We start from the raw sequence: 20,852 nt of genomic DNA, 5'->3' as shown, positions 1-20,852 counted from the left end.
TGGAAGCACGCTGTCTTGAATGGAGTTTCAGGCTGTAATATATGGACATTTAGATGAACTAAGTTATGCCAAAGACCAAAAATGTACACAGACGGTGGGTCTGCACTCTGGCATCAGTGTAGCAGGCCTAAAGATTATTATTTCAGCACAATCAATTTCATATGTAAGATGATGGAGGCAAAGGAGGATGCGCTGCAGCATCTCAACATGTCATATGTTCTGAGACAAGCATCCACAGAGATCTGTGTTTAAAAGCTTTTATTTCACAGGCTCAGCAAACACAAGCCTGTGAAGTTCATATCAAAACAGGTCAACACGTTCTTTACAGAAGTACAGACTAGTGTAATAGCGCTCCTCACTTTGAGGCAACATGGAAAACAACACATGCTGCTTTAATAAAACATTTGTCAGTACTACAATAAGTAGCAATAAGTATGTAGCGCAGTGCATTGCACCTTTATAAACAAAACAACATTCAGTCTGCTACATTTCAGGACTTCATCAGATTGAGTCACTTTAATGCTTAAAAAAGTGTTAGATTTAGCTAAAGATAGTATGATTCATAATAATATACATTTATATTTATCTAGGTTTCACTTGACTTGTGGGTTGAGAACTGATGTGGGCTCAGTATGAGTCAGAAAATCAGAGAGTCTCTTAACTAGAAGATGTTGCTGTTCCTGTAACTCTGGATGAGTTGAATCAGTTCGGACATGTCTGAAACATGTGGGTAAGTATTCATGACGTGTTCCACCATGTGCTGAGGGAAGAGGGTGCTCAGCTGGCTCATGAGGCCCTTCCTCTGCTCGCTGGACTGGCTCTTGGCTCTGCTGCTGTCAGAGAGGCTGTCCTGCACCCATGGGTCCCTCGGTAAGCTGTGGCTCTGTCTGTTGGAGTGCTGTCTGAGGTACTGCCTCTCTGAAAAGTGGCCTGAATGCTGCCCTTTATTATGTGGAGGCAGAGCAGGACAGGAGCCCCATGCTGGGTGGTGGGGGTGATGCGGGGACATTCTCGTCTGCTGGTGACTACACCTGCACTGGCTGCAGGACACTGAACCGTTCTGAGAGTAGTGACCTCCTCCGCACATGCAGGGCCTCTGGGTGAATGACCCGGAGTAGTCGTCGTGGCCCAGGCTGTAGCTGGCCACCCCGCTGCTGTAGCTGTGAACAGGGAGATCCGCACTGTAGGACGCATCATGGATGTAAAGCCTGGACATGGAGCTCTCCATGGAGCCGAATGCCTCGTCCACATCCAGACTCGGGCTTTGGTGGAGGCTCATGTTAGAGTAGCTTCTCGGGCTGCTGGAGTCTCTCTGATAGATGTACTGCCCACTGGGTGAAGCCCTGTGCGATTGTTCCTCCATGCACAGAGGCGGAGGGGTGGATAAAGTGTTCCTGTGCTCTGGCTGATGCTGCTGATGATCAGGGCAGCAGAGAGCATCCTGCAGGCTCGGTTTGGGCGAGAAGTTCTTGGCTCTGTCTCTTAGCGCCCTCAGTTCATCGGCCACAGACAGCTGTGATTGGTTGGTGCGTTCTGGATGGTAGAACTTGCACTTGACTCCGTAAGTACACTTCTTCCCTGAGAGAAAGAAATAAAATGTTATTTATTAAACAGATACTGAACTACTGTTAACACAATCAGCTCAACAAACTAAGAAGCTGTAACCTGCTTTCTCAGTGAGTTCGGGACACAGAGAGGCTCTATTTCTGTAGGACTCTTGGTAGGGATCCCAGTCCCTCGCTTGCTGTTCTCTCACTCTGTTGCTGGGTGTTTCTCAGACCAAATCCCTGACTGACAGGCAGGTTAATGAATCACTCCTCAGCTAATCTCTTCATGACAGATCGTTGGCCTCCCACAAGTTTCATATTCACCAGTCAGGAGTCACCAGGGGGTAAGGAAGGACGAGAAAAAAACAGCACCCCCTGCTGGCTCTTCTTTTCTTTGAGAAGGTGCCTGTTTGTTTTTTCAGTAAGTACATGTGCACACTTCATAATAGAAATTATCACTACAAGAGTCTTAGAAGAAGTAACACAAGGAAGCTTCTAGATTTTCAGTTAACTCAAAATCTTTAAATGTGGGGGCCTAAAACTTCCTGTGTGCTTTGAGAAAACATTTGAGTCTTGTGAAATCTTTGCTAAACCAGTTGAATATTCTGTGGTCAATTGGCCAATCTGTTTTGCCCTGCAGTTCCCAGATTACCAACCCCACAATTTAGAGAGAGTTTGTGCAATCACAGCCACAGCTAATATTATAGACATGGCAGTAGTCACTGGCCACAGCAGTAGTTACAGCCACAGACATAGAATGACCTTAGCCACAGCAGAGGGTGAGCCCACTCAAGCTGTGGTTGCAGCCGGATGCTATGGCTACAGTTTGAGCTCTGCTCTCCTCCTCGAAGTGTCTCTCTTGTCAAAATAACCTTTACTTCTCTGCTGTAGACTGCAAGCAGCAGCATGTCTGTTTGTGCTTCAAATGGAAAAGAGCTGCTTGTTTGGACTGATATCTGTTTACATAAATTACACTGCCCATACCGTTGTACCTATGATTGTGTGTGCTTTTTGTGTTTACTTTTCATTTATACATCTAACCTGTTGCCATCAGACATAATAACCCTGACCCTAACCCTTATACCTCCTTCCCACCACAATTAGCGTGCTGACCTGCTAATAAATGCCGATTGTACCTTTTCCCATTGCCATTGAAGTATACTCCTTTCGGTCTCTTTTCTGCTGCGTCACTGTCTGACGACACAAACGCGCCGGACAGGGTTACAGGGTTTGGTAAACAATAGTGCGCACCAAGAACTTGCATTATACTCTTTGGTAAGCAGCATGGAGACCAGTGAAGTGAAGATGTTAGGGTGGTTAGGACTTGACTGTATCTATTGCTGGGAATCTACACCAACACTGTAGCGTCACGGCAGCGTCTATTTTGCACTCGTTGGCCCAAATGAGTTCAACATGGATCGTTTAACATGGATTCCTTGGTTGTGGGCAGGTACTGTATTTACATACCGGCCAATAGCTTTGTACGCTTCACTGATGCGCAACAGCAGGGAAAAATAGACTTGACACGTAAAACGAACGGAGCAGCAGAAAATGACTTGCGAATTAAGCCCGCCTTCCGCGCGACATACGATGCTGGTGGAGATTAGAGCATTGAATAACATTGGAGCGGTTCTGTCCCGGCGCAGGTGTTTCAAAAATATTTTTGAAATACGTTGCCTGTGTAGATTCCCCTTTACTCATTCAGTCTGTGTATCAAACTCGGCACCAGCAAATTTGGAACGATGTCCGAGCGCTGCTTGGAGGGAGAAAGGCCGAATTTGTAGCTGCGTGCGTCATAGAATCGCGCCGGAAAGGGGGCGGAGATTAGCGTGTCGACCTGGGTTTTGTGTTCACATCAATGCCGATCGGATCTACTGCAGAGTCATTTGACCGGGTCTGAATTGTAGCCTTTCCCACTAAGCAAAAAAGCTGTGTGTTAGCGGGTTTTTATGATCATGGGAAAGGAGCTTTAGATGTCTATGTCAGTGTAACCTGTAGCAGCTGTTTTATGATACCTTTGAGGTTCTGTATCAAGGTACCCTTTAACCTTTGTTTGAAGGTGTTTTAAGGAATTTGTTTTCCTTTCTGTTTGGTGAGCTGTAGGTCCAATAAAACGGTCTTTTAGGAAACACATCATGGTGTTGGTTAAAATAATGACTTAACTCAAATCCCTGTCCCCCTGAATTAAAGTCCAACATTGTTTGACCCACCCATCACCCCTGTTCTCCACCCCAACCTGTAACCTGCTGTCCGACATGCTGGATGGTCTAATGTTGCCACGATCATGCCAAATTGACACATCATTACATGTGTTATGAATACTATGTCGTTCTGAACAGTGAATGAGAACAGCTTGAATATGAATAAACAGTAGAGTTGATCAATCCGTCAGGAAAGTACAAGGAAGTGTAACCCGAGGAGTTCTGTCTGTTGGGTGAAACAGGAGAGTAAATCAACCAACCGTAAGGACAGTGCTGCAGCTTGTTCTCTGGGGTCCACGGCTTCTTCCGCAGAAAATCATCAATGGTGGGACCGTTTCTGCCCAGAGGATCATCTGGAGGCATGAACCTGCACCAGCACAGGCACACAGTTAGGATCAGGTGGCATGTCCCTTCACACTCTGTTAACAGCCCTTACACTTGTCTGTGTGTGGGACGCTGTCAGCAGCCTTACTTGTCACTAACGAAGGTGTACATCAGCAGCCTCTCCTCTATGAACTTCTTCCACTGGGGATTCTCCGTCTGCAGGTCGCGGTAGTTGTCGTTGGACACGATGATCCCGTCGGAGTCGACAGCCAGCTTGACGACGTAGCGGTCGTCGTAGCACACCACCCTCTTCCCGTTTACGCAGCGGGACGGTGTGTACACCAGGATCTTCCTCCTCTCCAGCTCATGGAGAATATGTTGATCTATGAAACACATGAGAATTGTTATAAGACAAAGGAGTTACATGTCACTTCCTGTGTCCACTATGGGGCGCTAGAGAACACACATCAACATGCAATTACCATGCATGTTGCTGTGCATCAAGTGTAGAGAACACAACGTTAGTGTGATGTAAATTAATTGATGTGTTGCACGGCGCTTACTTCTTGCTAACAGGTAGCGCTGTCCGAATTATTAGCATTTAAAGTTTATGTCCTAAGCCAGGGGAAGATTTACAAATGTAATTTTGCATGTCTGGAAATGGTCCTACCAAATTTCAAAACCTCTCAGAGACACATACACGGGGACTACTACGTTCTTTGACCACCTCAAAAATGAAAAATGCATCACAGGACCATGTCCCAACGCCATATAATGACTGTCTGCCTCATAGCTGTTATAGTCATAGCATGAATGTATATAAAAGACTGGTCTGTTCTGGTGCTGGTTAAAACGATTTCCTTTATAGTAGAGGTAGGTGCTCTTGTTTCAATGTTTTGGCCTTTACCCAGTGAGGTCTGAGCTACAGTTCAAATGATCAGGGAACATGTGCTGCAGATAAACAGACATGTACTGAGGCAGGTTAACTGCACGTTGCAGTCCATATGAGCTTTCTTATCTTAATCCTTGTTTTCATAGTGAGCTTTACAGCAGGGTCATAAAAGGTGTGGAAGAGCACTTGGCACTGAGGGAGTTTCCTTGTAAACGGCTGATTTCAGGAAAGAGGCTGTCCTTAGCAGACTTGATCCAACATGAACATCATACTGGATATCAGTGTCAGTGGTTACACTTCCTCATTCTTTCAGAAGTTTCCATGTACAATTTGAAATTTGAGTTTTACAATGAAACTAGGTGAAGTCTGTTGGATAGAACAACCTGGTGTAGTCACTTTAAATGAAGGATACGCCTGCCAAACAGCATGAAGATAAAAGCCCAGGAAGGAGCATAAGAATATCAGTTTCCTGTCTTACAGGCCACAACAGTCAGAAATAATAGCTATTGTTTCTTTTTGTTTTTGTGACTGTCCTGGTGATGAGTCATTACGAGTTAGATATTTCCAGCAAATGTCGGAACTGTCTCAACATGTCGTATGACACATTCAGTGTCCACTGAGTTTCTTCAGTTTTTTGTTTTTTTAATGATTGTGCTCGTTTTGTTGCTGGGAGTGTAAAATCCCTCATTTCATTTCCTGGGAATCAGTTCCTGTTTGTAAACGCTTCCTTGACAAGGTGGTTTCCTGATCATTATGATGATTCCATTTTTTATTATAAAAGTTCCAGCCTGGCTCCTGAACATACTTTACCTCATTACGTTTAATGGTGAGATTATCCTGTGGCTAGTGAACAACTGATTGTAGTAACAAGCTGATGATGTAATTGGATATCCAGAAGGTGTGTGTGCAATTGCAAGTTACCTCAAGTTAAATCTGCACTCGTCAATATTTATTGTGTTTAAAAAGGGTTAAATTACTGTGTGTAATGTGAAAGTGGTTCACATAAGCCAGCTCTGCAACTCTTTTTGCCTTTATTAATCTATTTTTGCTTGTTTTTTTATTTCATTTTCATGGCTCACAAACATCTTTTTGACAGGCACAATTGAAATGTATCGTCAGGAATGTATCGTCATGAATTCACGTCATGAATTCACGTCACAAATTCAATGTACTAAATGTAAGGTTAGGGTCGAACACATCAAACATAACCCCACGAACGTAACATGAGAAGTAACCTCAGAACATAATGTCACAGGCATAAGGTAATTTAACTAACATGACTAGTGTACTTATTTCATCCAGAACCACAATCTTTTTCTAAACTTATCTGCATAGTTTTGGTGTCTAAATCTAAAAAACTGTGACTTGAGTTCTACATATTGTTAAGTAGCAACTTGTGTGGCAATGAGGACATGTCGCCTTCCATCGGTGTGGCACTCATTTAGAATGTGTGGGTCGTATTAGGTCGTAACAAACAACCAATGCGGTATATCAGTTTGAGGACTTGTGTTTGCACCCTCTTATTGGTGGTGAGGTTCTTTGAAAACACCTCATGGATTCCAACATGATTTTGTTAAAGGGTTCCACTCAAAGATTTCCCCTTCTCACAGAATAACTGGGAGCCTGTAACACTGTGTGCTACTGAAGCTGGAAGTAGCATGACGGGCCTTTTTAATGACGCTGGTATGTAAAACCTGGCTCTGCTCCAAAGACAGTGAATAGTGTTTGTGACTTTGTTTGTGACTTTGTCAACACATTCAATGTCAGTTGGTGCGGCCATAAATAAAGCTTGTATTCTGGTTCATCCTGATTAGCAGTGCTAAAATGGGACAGTAATTGTGTTGGTTACGAGGCAAAACTTCCTCAACCAGAAGCTTTCTGGTGCCACAATCACAGCCACATTTAGTTCATTATACTGCTAATCACCTGCAGCCATGTTATATCACAATGACATCACAACAAGGTGAGGTCAGACGTGCAACACTTATTGCACACAAACCAAGATTAAACTGTCCTAGAGAAAGATAATATGAGACGAGTTGGTGGTTTTTCCCTTTAACTGTCCGCAGTACCACCTCAGCTCACCCAGGTGTCCTTACCAGTGATGGGTGCCTCGGGCCGCGGCTGCTCCTTCCTCCACAGGGGAACGAACACGGTGATGTCCCGCAGCCCTTTGTTCCAGAACCAGTTCACTGCCAGCTGAAGGCCCTGGCACGAAAACACCTTCTTGTCGCCATGGCTACAAAGGCACAGAGGACAGAGTCAACAAAAAAAAAGACTTCTTCTTTTGTGTTTCCGTGCACGTTATGTGCATGTGTCTCTTCTCCCTTTTTACAGGAAGTAGCCGGTGTTGCAAGGCGTGTGCTCAGAGGTCTCTAAAACACAACTGCAGAAGCTACAGTAAAGTTTTCCAAACAAGTTAGGTTAACTGAAGTTAAAGGCGATTAGAAAGAAGACGGTGCACTGAGAGGGAGTTCCTGTGTCTGTGTGATGTGGGTTTCCACACTGCTCTGCCCTGTAGGACACCAGCAGCAGGTCCTGTGTCTCTTCACCTGTCACAACATATAGTACAACAAAGTAACCAGCAAATACTCCTCTTAGTTGAGTTTATTGCACAGGTCATATGTTAACAAAATGACTCCATTATTCATGGGAAAGTGCAAGAAATGTCACCCTTGGTATTAAATATAATGTCCATGCTCCAGGCCTATTCCACATACTAGGGGTCCAGGTGGGCCTATTGCACCAAATCAGCAAGGTAACCCCTTCAATACAATGCAACAACTTTTCTGACAGTTGGTGGTACAAAGAACAATCATTGCTAATGACTAATGTATTGCCTGGACATGCCTTCACAGCAGTCAGTGATTCATTTCTGTAAAAGCAAAAGTTTCATTAAAAGAAATGATCTTTCCCTTCCTTTTAAACAACAGAACATTTGTAGTTTTCGTACAAGTTCACCTAAACCCTGTGACAGTCGTATTACTAGGCTCAGCAGCAACTGGAGAGGTGAACTGGATCGTTTTGCCTGAAGGAGAAAGTAAAAAGAGAGAGAGAGAGAGAGAGAGAGAGAGAGTGTGTGTGTGTGTGTGTGTGTGTGTGTGTGTGTGTGTGTGTGTGTGTGTGCGTGTGCGTGCGTGCATGTGCGTGTGTGCACGCTCATGGGGATTACCCATGTGTCCATCAGCAGGAAGTGGTGTAACACTTTGCATACAACAGGTACTAAAGACGACGTTCCACATGAGATAAATTTACTCAGAATCCATAAACTATCTGCTCTGCATGTATTTGTCATTTGTGTATTTGTGTCATTAAGTTCAGTTTTGATTAAATTTACTTAATAGTTTATACTTGATCCATGTAGTTGTTTCTCTGCCCTCAGAATGTGACACATTTCAGACATGGTGTATTCATTCTTTGCTTGAATGGTTCCTTGAGTTAAACTTAAACCAAATCACAGGCGCAAATGAAACCGTCAGAGACGCACGTAAGCAGCAGTGACTGAATGAAACAAGCAATCATGCAGAACTGACTGTACTAACTGTAACTTTCAAAGTATTAGCTGTACTATCGACTCAAAATCTTCACCTTTGTGAAGACTGGTCCCTCTGCAAAATGTTGTTTTATCCTGTCTGCTTGTTTAAAGATTTGATTACTTTGCTGCAACAAATTGAAAACATCGACATATCATCAGCTTATAAGTTGTTATGGCTAGCATGTTAGCAAACTGTTGCCTTTTGACAAACCAAACAGATGCAGAGCAACATTTTCAGTCATGTTTCCAGAGTCGGTTATTCAGTTTCCCTTTTTGTCTTTCTCTTTCGGAAATCTATTTCGGTCATTTTCGAAGCTTAATACTTTAATACTATGCGTGCAAACTAGTCTGTATCAGTCTGCTGTTCTGTGCCAGGTTAGATTACAGGCAGGAGGTTATTCCTTTTTTTCCGCTGGTCATTCTGTTTAAATGATGCTAACAGTGGGTGGGTTTTACTGTGGGAGCCAGCGGGAGGGGACTTAAGTTTGAAACCAATGTCGACAATTTTTTAAGTCACATAACTCACTTACTAACACGTACGAGTACTTTAGTTTCTTTGTTTAAAGCTCCTGTGAGGAACTTTCAGTTTTATGTTGATTTTGGCGCCCCCTGTGGACAAAGCCGTACCTCTTATCTCTTTGCTGATTTTGTCCTGTACATGCTGAACTGATGGTTTTTAACACAGAATATCATCCTGCTTTCTTTAACAGTCACATGTATCACTCACTTTAAATTTCTGCCCTGGAAAATGTAAACAAAGGCAGCGTGCAGTTAATCGCTTCGTCTGACACCTACCCCCCCACCAGCAGTTTCAGGCATTAAAATAACTCTTTAGAAATAATCAATCTTGTCGTTGATGGTCTGGTTTGCCTTTGTAGCTCATACAGAGTAATAATTATTAATTTCAGACTGTTTCATAACCAGTAAAAAACTCCTCACAGGAGCTTTAAATACGTTATGAATGTTAAATTGCTTACATCAGTTGGTCATATTTTGTTGTATGACAACAAACAAACAGACATTAGTAGCCGATTTGTTGAAACCCAATCATGACCTTGTCCCAAAACCGCCTAAACCTAACACAGTAGTTTTGGGTCATTAGCACAACATTCTGCAATATTACCATGTGTTCATTATTATTGTACAAGAACAACTCGTTGAATGATTGTTTTGGAAATCTAACCGGACATATGTGTTATCAGTGGCTTGGCTGCTTTATTTTTAAAGTGTAACCAGCATTGTATTTATCATTGCTTGACCCTTCACATGTACAACAGACTATATTGTCGTACTTCGTTCGTCATATTTTGAAGCACGGAGCCGCTGACCGAGCTGCTGTATTTAATTGTGAGTGAGAGCGTGTTGCTCCGTCATGTGACAGCAGATGATGCCATCATTGTGTAACCATGAAGAAGCTCACACAGGGAAACAGAAAGACGAGCCTGATGAGAGTTTCCTCTCCGCCTCTGAGATTTCAGCCCTGAGGCCGGACTACAGTCACACTGCCTCACCTGGGCATGAAGGTGTGACAGTAAAAACATCAGCCTCTTCCTCTTTCATGTCCTTACAGGAATATGTATTGTGCAAACATCTCTTTTCTTTATCCACTTTGAATTCATATTGTGCGACCCACCTACTCGCCTTATTTGTCTGAGCAAACTTTGACTCAGAACTTCCTTGTTGCCCAATTTAGGCTAAATGAAGGTGGCAAACATGGGATCATAGCATGTAGAAATTTTCACTTGAGTATTGCTTTACACTTAATGGAAGTGACAGCAGTGTCACCTACACAGCTTGAATCTGACGGGAAAAATGTGCAAATGGCCTGGAAGGTGTCATTCTGACCTGCGGGTGTCCTGTCATTATAAAGTGAAAAAAGAGAAGAATGAAGGCGTTTTCACTTCCCACATCTCAAGAGGAAGTGTGGGGCGATCAAATGTGTGAAGTGAAACAAGATTCAACACAAACAGAGACGAATTTACGAACATTCATTTTGAAACTGATAACGCAGGTGTACTGTTACTTGTCTTATCTAAAATGTAATAACACACATGAAGGAAATTATCTGCTTTTTAAAACCCTCACACCTGCAGAAAGTATTGAGTCCAGGAAGTAAAAAGGGAAATGCAATCTTAAATATTTCGGATGTGTGATCTTTGGTTTGGACACTTTGAACATTTACTCAACTCTTGTACTTAAAAACATTTTTGAGATACTTTCCTGAAGCACATATTGTACCCAACAACATTTGATGATAACAAAAACACATCAAACATCAAACAGCTTCAGTAACTTAGATTCAGTAAGCCACCACCAAGTATAAGTCTTCAAATGAGCTACACTTAGATTCAGAAAGCTACTTTTGTATCATTGTATCCAAACTGCCAGACAAATACTTTTACTTTTGAATTTGAGTTTACAAAGAAGAAGCACTTCTTCCAGCACTGCAGCTGCATATAAACACACAAACCTAATGATAGATTGACTCACCTCATGGCCACGTTGCTTCCATCTATAACCACTGGTCTGAAGCCAGCAGCTGGCTCTCTGTCTGCTCCGGGTCTGGGTGGACTGGGACTGGGGCTGCAGCCTCTGGGCACCAGCTTGGGACTCTCTGGGGAACTCTTGTTGCTGGAGGTGCCAGTGCGGCAGGTCTTTATGAGCTCCTCGAGGATGTCGTTGGTCTGGGCATCATGGCGGAGGCTCTCCAGCACCCTCAGGATGTCACTGTGAGAGTATCCTAGCTTGAGAAAGCGCTCCACCTTGGCGTGCTGCTGCTGCTGGTCCATTGAGGAAGCTGTGTCTCTGTCCTCTCAGGTCTGTGCTGCTGGGGTATCCTCCTCGCCCCCTTATTCTGGCTCAGTGGCGTCTCCACAGCAACGGCCTGTGTTTTGGATCAGATGACAGGTGTCAAAAGCAGGAAGGAGGCTCAACCTTTGTCAGCGTGAACACAGGAATCACAGTTGTGGTCTCACAGGGGTTTTTAGATGTATTGATTGTCGTTGCTGATAGAATCCGTTGTGGTTAACACAAACTCATGACTGCTAACGCAAGCGCACACACCGGCTGACGTCATGCTGGTTAAAAAAAAAAAGCCCCTGTCACACTGCAAGAAGGAAGCTGAGGGTCGTCACTCATCCCTTGTCTAAATTTACCTCAGGTGTGAATGGGGTCAGGTACCAAAACAGCATGAATGGAACTGATGTGAGAGTGGGTATTAATGTTAGAGCCAAGCCTATCAGCAGTCATCCTTTATTGCTCTTACTGGAAACCCCCCTGACCTGAAGTCATTGAGAAGACATGTAAATGACGGTGATGTGACTCAGCCTCAGTCTTCCACGCCTCCTCCCACACAGCAGAGACCAAAAATTAAACAAACTTCTCACCTGAAACAATGAAAATTCAAAACAACTGTAGCAGCGGCTGAGAAGGCGTGTCCACATCGTCAAGAAGTGAGCTTTTTGTTCACTCACAGAGCGTGTCCTTCGTATTTGGTAGCATTTTCTTTTCATACTCTGTTTGATCAGCACCATGCGAGATGGAAAGATTAGCCTCTCCTGCATTTGATGTGGCATCTAAACATTTTAAGTATGAGGAAAAAAAAGATGAGAGGCAAACCTGACAGGATTTCTTGTTCTATGAAACGTCTCATCTGAAAAGAAACGCCATAAACACGACACTGGCAGCTCTTCCAGATCTTCCTCTTTCAGAGGGGGCTATGCTTTGCACCGGCTTGCTACAAACTGCACTAAACCACATCCTTTTGCTGCTGAGTTGACATTCAGTACATCTGCAAAAGCTTTTACACTCATTTCCCCTGAAACTGAATCACTATCTCTGCTTTGCCTCACATGTCCAAACTCAAACAACCTTTGCTCGTTGCAACACAAGTCAGCAGACAATCTGACCCCTTCTTGTGTCTCGCAATTTCAAACATGACAAGTCTGAACACGACAAGACTGCAGGCTGTCTGAGAATTCACATTTAACACAAACAACAGAGCTATGTCGTCACATGACTTATTCTATACTTACACATTCAGCGAGTGCTGGATCGGAGCATGGGTCTGTCTCTGTGTGTGTAAGCTGCTCTCACTCAGTCAGTCTGTCGCTCTGACAAGCAGACCGGTCGGTGTGAAGCTGCATTTATTACTCATATGAGGAAGTGACTGCTCGCTGCTGAGAAAAAAAAACAACTCTCTGGCCAGCAAGGAAGAGATTGCTGTGTGAATTTGGGATAACTACTTCCTCTTCAGGAGTCAGGGTTGGTTTGGGGAGCCTGAGGGATTTTTTGCAGTTTTGTGAGCTCTTCCTGGTCTGCTGTGTTGAAATATGCTGAGTGAATGTCTGTGAGAAAGTACAACAGGAAGCCTGCCAAAGTTAGCTAAATGGTTAAAGAAATGTTTCTGGCAGAGATTTTGACGAGAAGGATATACAGCTCTCATGTATTATTATTATTAAATATGAAGCTACTGGTTGGATTAGCTTAGCACAAAGAGCAGAAACTTTTAAGAAAGGTAGCTTGGCTCTGTCTAAAGTTAAGAAACTAAAAAACGAGACTCTAATAAAACAGCAACTTCTCATTTCTGCACTATAAGCAAACAAAATCTAGCATGTAAATCAGTGAGTAGGCAGATTTTGTTAGTGTTGGTCAGAGGTTAGATTTGTCCCCCATGCTACCTTAATGCTTGCTGAGATAGCTAGCTAACGCTCCTATCTAACATCATTTTTAATTCACAGATATGAGAGTGATATTCAACTTCTCATCTCACTGTCTGCCAGAAATATAGACCGTAAAGAAGAACCAACCATATCTATCAATAATTAGTTTGATGCCGTTTTGAAGCCTTGAGTTTTGGCTAACAATCTTGGACTTTTGTAGCCAGAAGTGACCATATTTGGACGACAGGGTGGCTGCCCATTGTTAAGTCTCCTTGTTCACAGCTCAATGTGGAACCAAACTGTTAATCTCAGGTATAAAGCATACCCTGCCTTAATATGTATTTTTACTGTATATGGGACCATCATTAAACAAAAATCATTGTGCTTGAAACTAGACTGACTCAAAAACTAATTTGGAAAATGTTTACAGACGTAACACATTAGCTATGACCCAATCCAGGGGTTGCATCCTTCGAAGGAGGCAGTCTACGGAGGATGCGTCATTTCCTGCGTAGTCCATTAAATTCGAGCTGAAATGAGACGGTCTGGTCTACGGAGGATTTCCTGTTTGTGTCACCAGCTGTTCCCAACCTTACCCTTGTGTCACCAAATGCCGCTTCTGTCACCTAGCAACAGGTAGCTTGTGGGCTAACTAGCTAGCATAACTAATGTAGAGTAAGTTAAAGTTAACCTCTTATTTTAAAGATAATTTGTTTCAAAGGCCCTTTTGTTTTTTAAACGTGTGTATCTTTAGCTATTCGACTGAGTTGAAACCAAAAACGTTTACATTTATTGTAGCGTATTCCTCGGCCACGTAAGAGTCCGCCATCTTGTTTGAATTGGCGCGCTATGAATCAAGGGATACATTGGACCATGAAGGATGCAATCGATGTAGCCTTCGTGGCTAGGGAAAAGGAGGACGCATTTGTCGGCTGCATCTGAAGGAGCCTTTGAAATGGGACAACCTTCGATGCGTCGCTGTGATGCAATCGGCCTTTAATATGGCCTTCGAAGGCTGCAGCCCCTGAAATGGGACACAGCTTTTAAGTGAAAAGTAGTCCCATTTTCTCATAAAATTATGTACAGTTGAACTTCTTTTAGCAGCCAGTCGAGTCGCCCCCTGCTGGCCAGTAGAAAGAAGTGCCTTCAAATTGCATTCTTTCCTAAAACGTCAAACTGTTCCTTTAAGTGTGCCATGATGATGTTGCTGAGCTTCACACCAAAGCAAAAGTACCAGAACAATAGGAACAACACCGTACAGCTTTAGCCAACATAAAACACATCACAGGATATCAGCTTTTATGTGACATTCACAAAACCACAAGGTGACATGTTATCCTCTTCATCTTCACAGCGCCTGAACAACAACAAAGTGTGAGACGCGTTCTTGTTATTACTGTCTGCTGTCAGCTGTTACGTGAACAAAGACGTTGATTTAGACACGCAGAGGGCTGACTGCACAGAGCTCTCCTTTCACTCACACGGCTAAAAATAGATCCGTAGGGCGATTGTTTTTCAATTACCTGAGGTTTTTCAAGGAAAGGAAAGTGATTTATGTTGATGAAAATATTCACAATAGTGTGGTTGTTTTTGTTACGGTTATTATCATTTATTTTTTCAACTTTACGTCCCTTGGGAAACAAAAACACTTCGCAGTCACACAACTTTTTCTATCAATTATGCAGAGTAGACTTCCAAAACTTGTAGTCTGTATGGATGTCCTCCCACTGCACATGCCATCTTCACCTCCGCATTTCCATGTATAAGACAGTACCAGTGTGTTTATAAAATGGAAAACCCCACTCTCCTTGCTGTTTAGATAATTGTAAGACTTTATATCTTACCTGGGGTGCCTTCCCTGCCAAAGAAAGCTGAAGATGAGATGATCTACAATAGTAAACATGTAATGCTTTCTATTTTACTGGACAGAGTAAGGGGTAGCGCAGCCCATCTGTAAAGATCTGCAGATATCTTATCATTTAATTTATCTTAGTTTGCCTTTTACAACTTATCTAGGTCTTGTGGTATAGTGGTGCCCAAGTAATTCATCCATTCTTTAGGCTACTTAAGCCGGAATGATGCCTTCATCTGGTGCGAAATATGCAAGTTCAGAGCCAAAGCCTCTGTTTTATTAACAGCGACCTTATAACCAGGAAGGTTTCCAAATTTGGCAAAGCGGACTGAGCCTCAAGGTTCTGAGATGTAAACTAAAACATCGTCCGCGTATAGGGACAGTCTATGGATTTCCTTGCAGATCTCTATTCCCTTGATAAGCGTATCGTCTGGTATCATCTGTGCCAATGGATCAATGGTTAACACAAAAAGGAGCGGTGATAGAGGGCGTGTTCCTCTGGTTATTATCATTGAGGGTAAATTGAAACCACAGATGTTCATAATGGGATACACTTTACCTGAACTGCCTCTAACAGCAGCGTTTACCTTGTATTTGATCAAACTAAGCTTTATATCTACAATGACGGAAACATGCCGATGATATCTTGAGGATAAGGAAAGCGCGGAAGCCAAGAAGGCCATAGTTATTTATTTAGGCTTAAGCTTAAGATCATGTGTTCATTATTTTGTTATCTTGGACAAACATGCTTTGTCATCTTGTGATAACGAGATAGTCAACCTCTTATCATAAGAAAATGAAAAGTTTTTACGTTTTATGAGTTATAATGTGTACAAGAAATCAGGAGTGTCACACAGGTATTCATTGATGGCGTCTGACAACCTGATCTCAAAGAACTACATGGTTTTGGTTCATTTCTTGTGATAACAGTATCTTCTCCATTTATAATTATTAGAAAACTATACATTTATCTTTCTCAAGAAAACAGGATAAATAAAGCAGTTCTTGTTGGAGATTTAAATAATTGCCTTAAAAAATGCGAGCATGGTCTTTCTTGTCTTCTGTAGAGGGGAAAAGGGGAAACAGCATGAATAAGACCAGGACACTTACTCACAGCGAAACAACATTTTAATGCTGCCCTTATTTTTATTGTCTGTCCTTTATCTAACCAGGATGTCGAACATGCAAAAATATTAACCCTTGGGTAATAAGAGAGAAAGGCAGTTGATCTGATGGGAGGGGCCCAAGATTAAAATACTGACTGGATTCATTTATTCATGTTTGTGCGCACCGACACTTGAAGGTGTGTTAAACCAGTTCTGATTTTCAGGAAGGAAAAGGAAAAGATTCATGTGAAAGAACAAGGGAATTGTACGGTGTGCATAATGACAGTGAAACATTACTGCATAAAATACATTTATAACAATATATTTAGTAGTAATTACAAAGTATTTTCTACAAGAGTACTACAAGCAAACAACATACAATGAACATTTTTATACCATACATCACTTTATCTTGTTAAATCACAAATCTCTCTTGTTGTTAAACAATTCCCGAGTTTTATTGTTTTTTCACAGACAGAAAAGAAGAAGAAACCCAGCGTCGAGGGAAGGTGGGTCTGATGGTGGGTCTCTGGACGCTGTTCTTTGGTTTGTTTTCTGCCAAGCACCTTGTTCAGAAAGTGCTTTGAAAATAAAGTTTGTTGTTATATATTTAATTGTCATGTTGTGGTTTTGTAAGCTGCATAAAGACACCACATGTAGCATTTAATTATACAACTTTGTGTTGTAAAATGAGAAATAAATTAACCTTGTACCTTGAAAATCAACACATTCTAATAGTGAGCTTTAGGTATACTGTGAGCCCTGGTGGTTCTAGTGTTAAAACAACACACAACATTTAAAAACAGAACATAACTTCACCCAATAATGCATGAAATAGAGTTAAGCTGAGATTAATTAATAAAAACAGCAATATTTAAACCAAGATAGACGATCTGGTCTATCTGGTCCCTTCAGTCTTCAGGTAAGTAACCACATTTCAGTAAAATACCTCTCATTAAAAATGCCCCTCAGTTCTTGAAAGATTGTACCCTAGAATCTTTTAATCAGTTTAAACTGCCATAAGTGATGATGGTAGGTTCCTGCCTCTCTTTGTCACACAGAGGAGAGGTCTGACGATCCATCTCATTCAGTATATAAGGAGTTACATGTAAACGGTGATGACATAGCACCTTCACACAATACAAGAAAATGTTGTACTTGGGAGCATCAGTTGGTTTGTTTTGACAAGAAACTTTGCTCAGTTCTTGGAAATAAAAATCAATCAATTAAGTCACTCAGTGCTGAACAGAGAGAACACTGGAGCTTACTTTACAAACATGTTCAATGGATACTGGTTGAGCTAGTTTTTAAATAGAGTAATCATCTATGTAGTGTAACATACCAAATCATACAAATAAAAAATAAAACGATGGCCCTCCAGTGTCGACAACTTTGGTACAAAGGGAAATATCTCAACAACAGCTGGATGGATCGTCATGTACAGAACTTCACGACGCCACGATGGATGCATCCTTCAGCTTTTCCTGTAGAGACAGCAGCTGGTCCAACTTCTCTCTTATCATGACAAACGTCTCAACATGTGTTTGTTTAATTGGCACAAACATTCATGGTGCTAACAAGTTTGAAAACATAACCCTCAGAGCTGAGACTGTGTGCAGGCTATACTAACATGGTGAAGATGTTATATTAAATAACATCAGGACGTTAGCATAGTCATGTGAGCCGGTTAGCATACTAATGTTTAGCTTTTGGTTGAAAACAGACATTAGACATGGCTGTAGACCCAACACTCCCTCCTGCCTGGCTCCCTGTGTTTTCCCAGAATCATGCAAAACATTAGAAACCCATTGGACTATCTTGTTTTATTGTGGATGCAAAACATATAAAATGTGTATTCTGTTGATAACAGAACGTAGCATTTTTTAAGTGACAATACAGTTATTTCAGTGTCTCGTGTATGTAGCTTAAAAAATATGACTTCATGAGTGGTGACCCATTTCATAGGTAAAGTTTTCAACCCCTCCCCCTTGTAGCTTTATTCTGAAGGGCCACTACACAGATCATCCAGAACTAGAGGAGGAGCCATAGGGAGGAATTGGGGTTAGGTCATACTGTTGTTTCTTTATGTTACAATCAGGGGCGTTTCTAGGGGGTGGCCTAGGGTGGCATGGGACCCCCTTGAAATGTGATTGGCCACCCCAAATGCCACCCCATAATCCTAAACTATGATTGTCTATCTGCCTGGTCAGAGGTGGGACTTAAATTCAAATCAACCTTTTGGGCAGTGTAGTTGCAGGCTGCTAGTAGCTTAAGTGACTAGCAGCCTGTTGCTAGCAGTGATTTGTCGATTCTTAATTCTTTGCCTTTTGGAGATACATCTTATTTTTGAGTCCCTAAGAAACAATGTATGGAAGATTTTTATGGCGTCACTCTGCTGTGTCATTTTTTAAATAAAAAACCTATACACAGGAACGTAACATCTACATGATACCTGAATGTAAGTAGTTAAGGTAGATATAAGTGGAGACAAAAAAGGTTAAAAAATGGTATTTGGAAATGTGTGCGAGCCCCCAAACTTCATGCCCCCCCTGCATAAACCAGTGCCCTAGTTTGGCCACCCCAATCAAAAAAGTCTGGACACGCCCCTAGTTACAATGTTACAGTTTCATTTAGCAGATGATTTTGTCCAAAGCGACGTACATCTGAGAGTTAATACAACACAAGCAACGATTGAGACAGGAGGGAACGAAGTCAGTAAGAACCAACAAACAGCTTCAAGTGTCAACAACACCAACACGGTCAATGTCATCATCATCAATAGCATCAACATCATTAAGGTCAGAGGTGTTTATAAAGAGCTGGGTCTTTGAAAGGGACTCTGCGGACCGAATGGAGTTTGGTAGCTCGTTCCACCACCTGGGGACGACTGAGGAGAAGAGTCTAGTTAGAGACTTAGGGCCCTGTTGTGATGGGAGAACCAGGCGCCTTTCATTGGCAGAGCGGAGAGACTGGGACAGAGTGTAGACCTGGATGAGGGCGTTCAGGTAGGCAGAAGACGTTTTTGCTTTTATGGAAAAGGATAGCAGAAAAAATTACACAAACGATTAAACACATAAATTTAAAAGTAACATATTTTAAGAAGAAACTTACAGAAGACGAGGCATTCTCCAGGACTGTGCAGGGACTCTGATTCTGATTGAACAGGTGAATAATTTGAACACCTTTCAGACTGCAGCCTCGCTCTCCCGGACTTATTGTTTCACAAAGACTAAGTTGTCAGTCAACCCATCCAGCTGTCGCCATTTTCAACAGGCATACACATTCCATTATAGGAATTTCAAGCACTGAGCTGATAACAGACACAGAGTTCAACCAGTACAACAGCTGAGAGTATAGTTGATCTACACATTACAAACCATGAAAGAACAAAGCACTTCTACACATTACACAAAGACCATTTTTATTGGACAGCTTTGCAGAGTTTAAAACAAAACTTTGCTCATCTTATAAAACAGGAAGTGCATCTATAGATATAGCTGCTGCTTTTTTTAAATACAGACCAATGCGAGCAGTGAGGAGGTCAAAGGTCAGGGCTCACAGTAAGAGGTCACCTACAAACACAGGGCTGCTTGGACACCAAACTGGAAGCATTATTTTCTGTTTTTCCCCAGACAGATAAAGAGCGTAAATAAACATCTCGCTTACAGATTTTTTTCTGAAATGACACATTTTGCTTCCTTAAAATAGTATCTGTTTTTTTCCCCATGTTTGTACTCACTAAAATGAGGAAGAGGTACAGCACATAAACGTGATGGATGATTTGTTCCTGTAACCAACGGGCAGGTTGTACAACACCATGACTTTCCTAAATTGTCTGCGGTTGTTCAGTTGGGAGCCTGTGAACTCCTTCAGCTGCTTGTGCATTTCTGAGGAAACACCTGATTCTGTTTGAAGAGGAGGCACAGTGAATAAACACGGGGATTTGATAAGAGCTGAGAAAAAGTTAGTGGTGCTTATGAGAACTCACCCGTGCAGGAATAAAAATACTGTTGCTTAAATGTTGTGTTATTAAAGTGGTAATCTTGAAGATCTCAGTTTCGTTCTCTTTGGCGGCACCTATGGTGATAAACGGTAATTGCAGGAGCACACTTCCCAGATATCCAGACAGTGCTGCATGTGTGACGTCCACGGTTGGCTCCGGTTGTAGCTCTTGATTTTCCTGGCTGATGGTCGCTTTCCTTTTTAGACTGTTTGCTTCATCTGAGCGTCGAGTTTGTTTCTTTTTCTTTGGATTTTCACTTCTTGTTGAAGTTGTATCTGTAGTCATCCATCTTTTCTTTGTTTGTTCAGCCATAGTAGATTACTGTTTACTCGCAACACTTGCAGAGAGCGGAAAAGCAGCCGCTTAGCTCCGCCTACCCTCTCTGGCAGACCAACCACTGCTGGCTGATGGAAAATGCGTCACTAACTGGGCGCCGCTTGTGATTTTTTCTGTGAAAGTCGCCACAGACACCCAGTCTGTAATTCTGCAAATGCAAAGGCTTTCATCAGTGGGCCATAGGCTCAATCACCATTGTGTTACCTCATTCGGTGATAGATAGAGACTTAACAGACATTTATTTAAAGGAAAATCTTTGAGATTATCACTTTAAAGGACACAAGATTATATTCAGATAAAGAGTGAGACAGAAATATGATTGCATCATGCACAACTTTCACAAGAGCACCTCAATAGCAGAACTTGTTTGACAAAAAGAAAAGTGAATCATCATT

General features: G+C 42.1%; 1 protein-coding gene across 2 annotated transcripts; it reads right to left on the bottom strand.

Moving 5' to 3' along the window:
- Positions 1-252: 252 nt before the first annotated feature.
- Positions 253-12,608, bottom strand: LOC138584974 (endoribonuclease ZC3H12A-like). Of its 2 annotated transcripts, none has more exons than XM_069657182.1 (6): positions 12,534-12,608; positions 10,990-11,383; positions 7,064-7,203; positions 4,221-4,455; positions 4,009-4,115; positions 253-1,578 (listed from the first exon to the last, which is right to left on the bottom strand). In XM_069657182.1, the coding sequence occupies exons 2-6, from the start codon at positions 11,286-11,288 to the stop codon at positions 662-664; spliced, it is 1,698 nt and encodes a 565-aa protein (XP_069513283.1). In that variant the 5' UTR covers positions 11,289-11,383; positions 12,534-12,608; the 3' UTR covers positions 253-661. The 2 variants fall into 2 exon arrangements, with proteins under 2 accessions (XP_069513283.1, XP_069513284.1); XM_069657183.1 differs by lacking the exon at positions 12,534-12,608 and adding an exon at positions 11,886-11,969.
- Positions 12,609-20,852: the final 8,244 nt, after the last annotated feature.

The sequence above is a fragment of the Semicossyphus pulcher genome, unplaced genomic scaffold, assembly GCF_022749685.1.
Source record: "Semicossyphus pulcher isolate SPU_LCO1_2020_fin unplaced genomic scaffold, fSemPul1.0.p SCAF_11, whole genome shotgun sequence".
Classification (NCBI taxonomy): domain Eukaryota; kingdom Metazoa; phylum Chordata; class Actinopteri; order Labriformes; family Labridae; genus Semicossyphus; species Semicossyphus pulcher.
The sequence above is the reverse complement of the archived record's forward strand: the minus strand, read 5'-3'. Positions and strand labels throughout refer to the sequence as shown.

Excerpts from the sequence above, each read along its gene's own strand:
- LOC138584974 (XM_069657182.1), bottom strand. The coding sequence starts at position 11,288 with ATGGACCAGCAGCAGCAGCACGCCAAGGTGGAGCGCTTTCTCAAGCTA. Across the intron at positions 4,456-7,063 it reads GCCCGAGGCACCCATCACTG|ATCAACATATTCTCCATGAG; the intron begins GTAAGGACACCT and ends TGTGTTTCATAG. Across the intron at positions 4,116-4,220 it reads TACACCTTCGTTAGTGACAA|GTTCATGCCTCCAGATGATC; the intron begins GTAAGGCTGCTG and ends GTGCTGGTGCAG.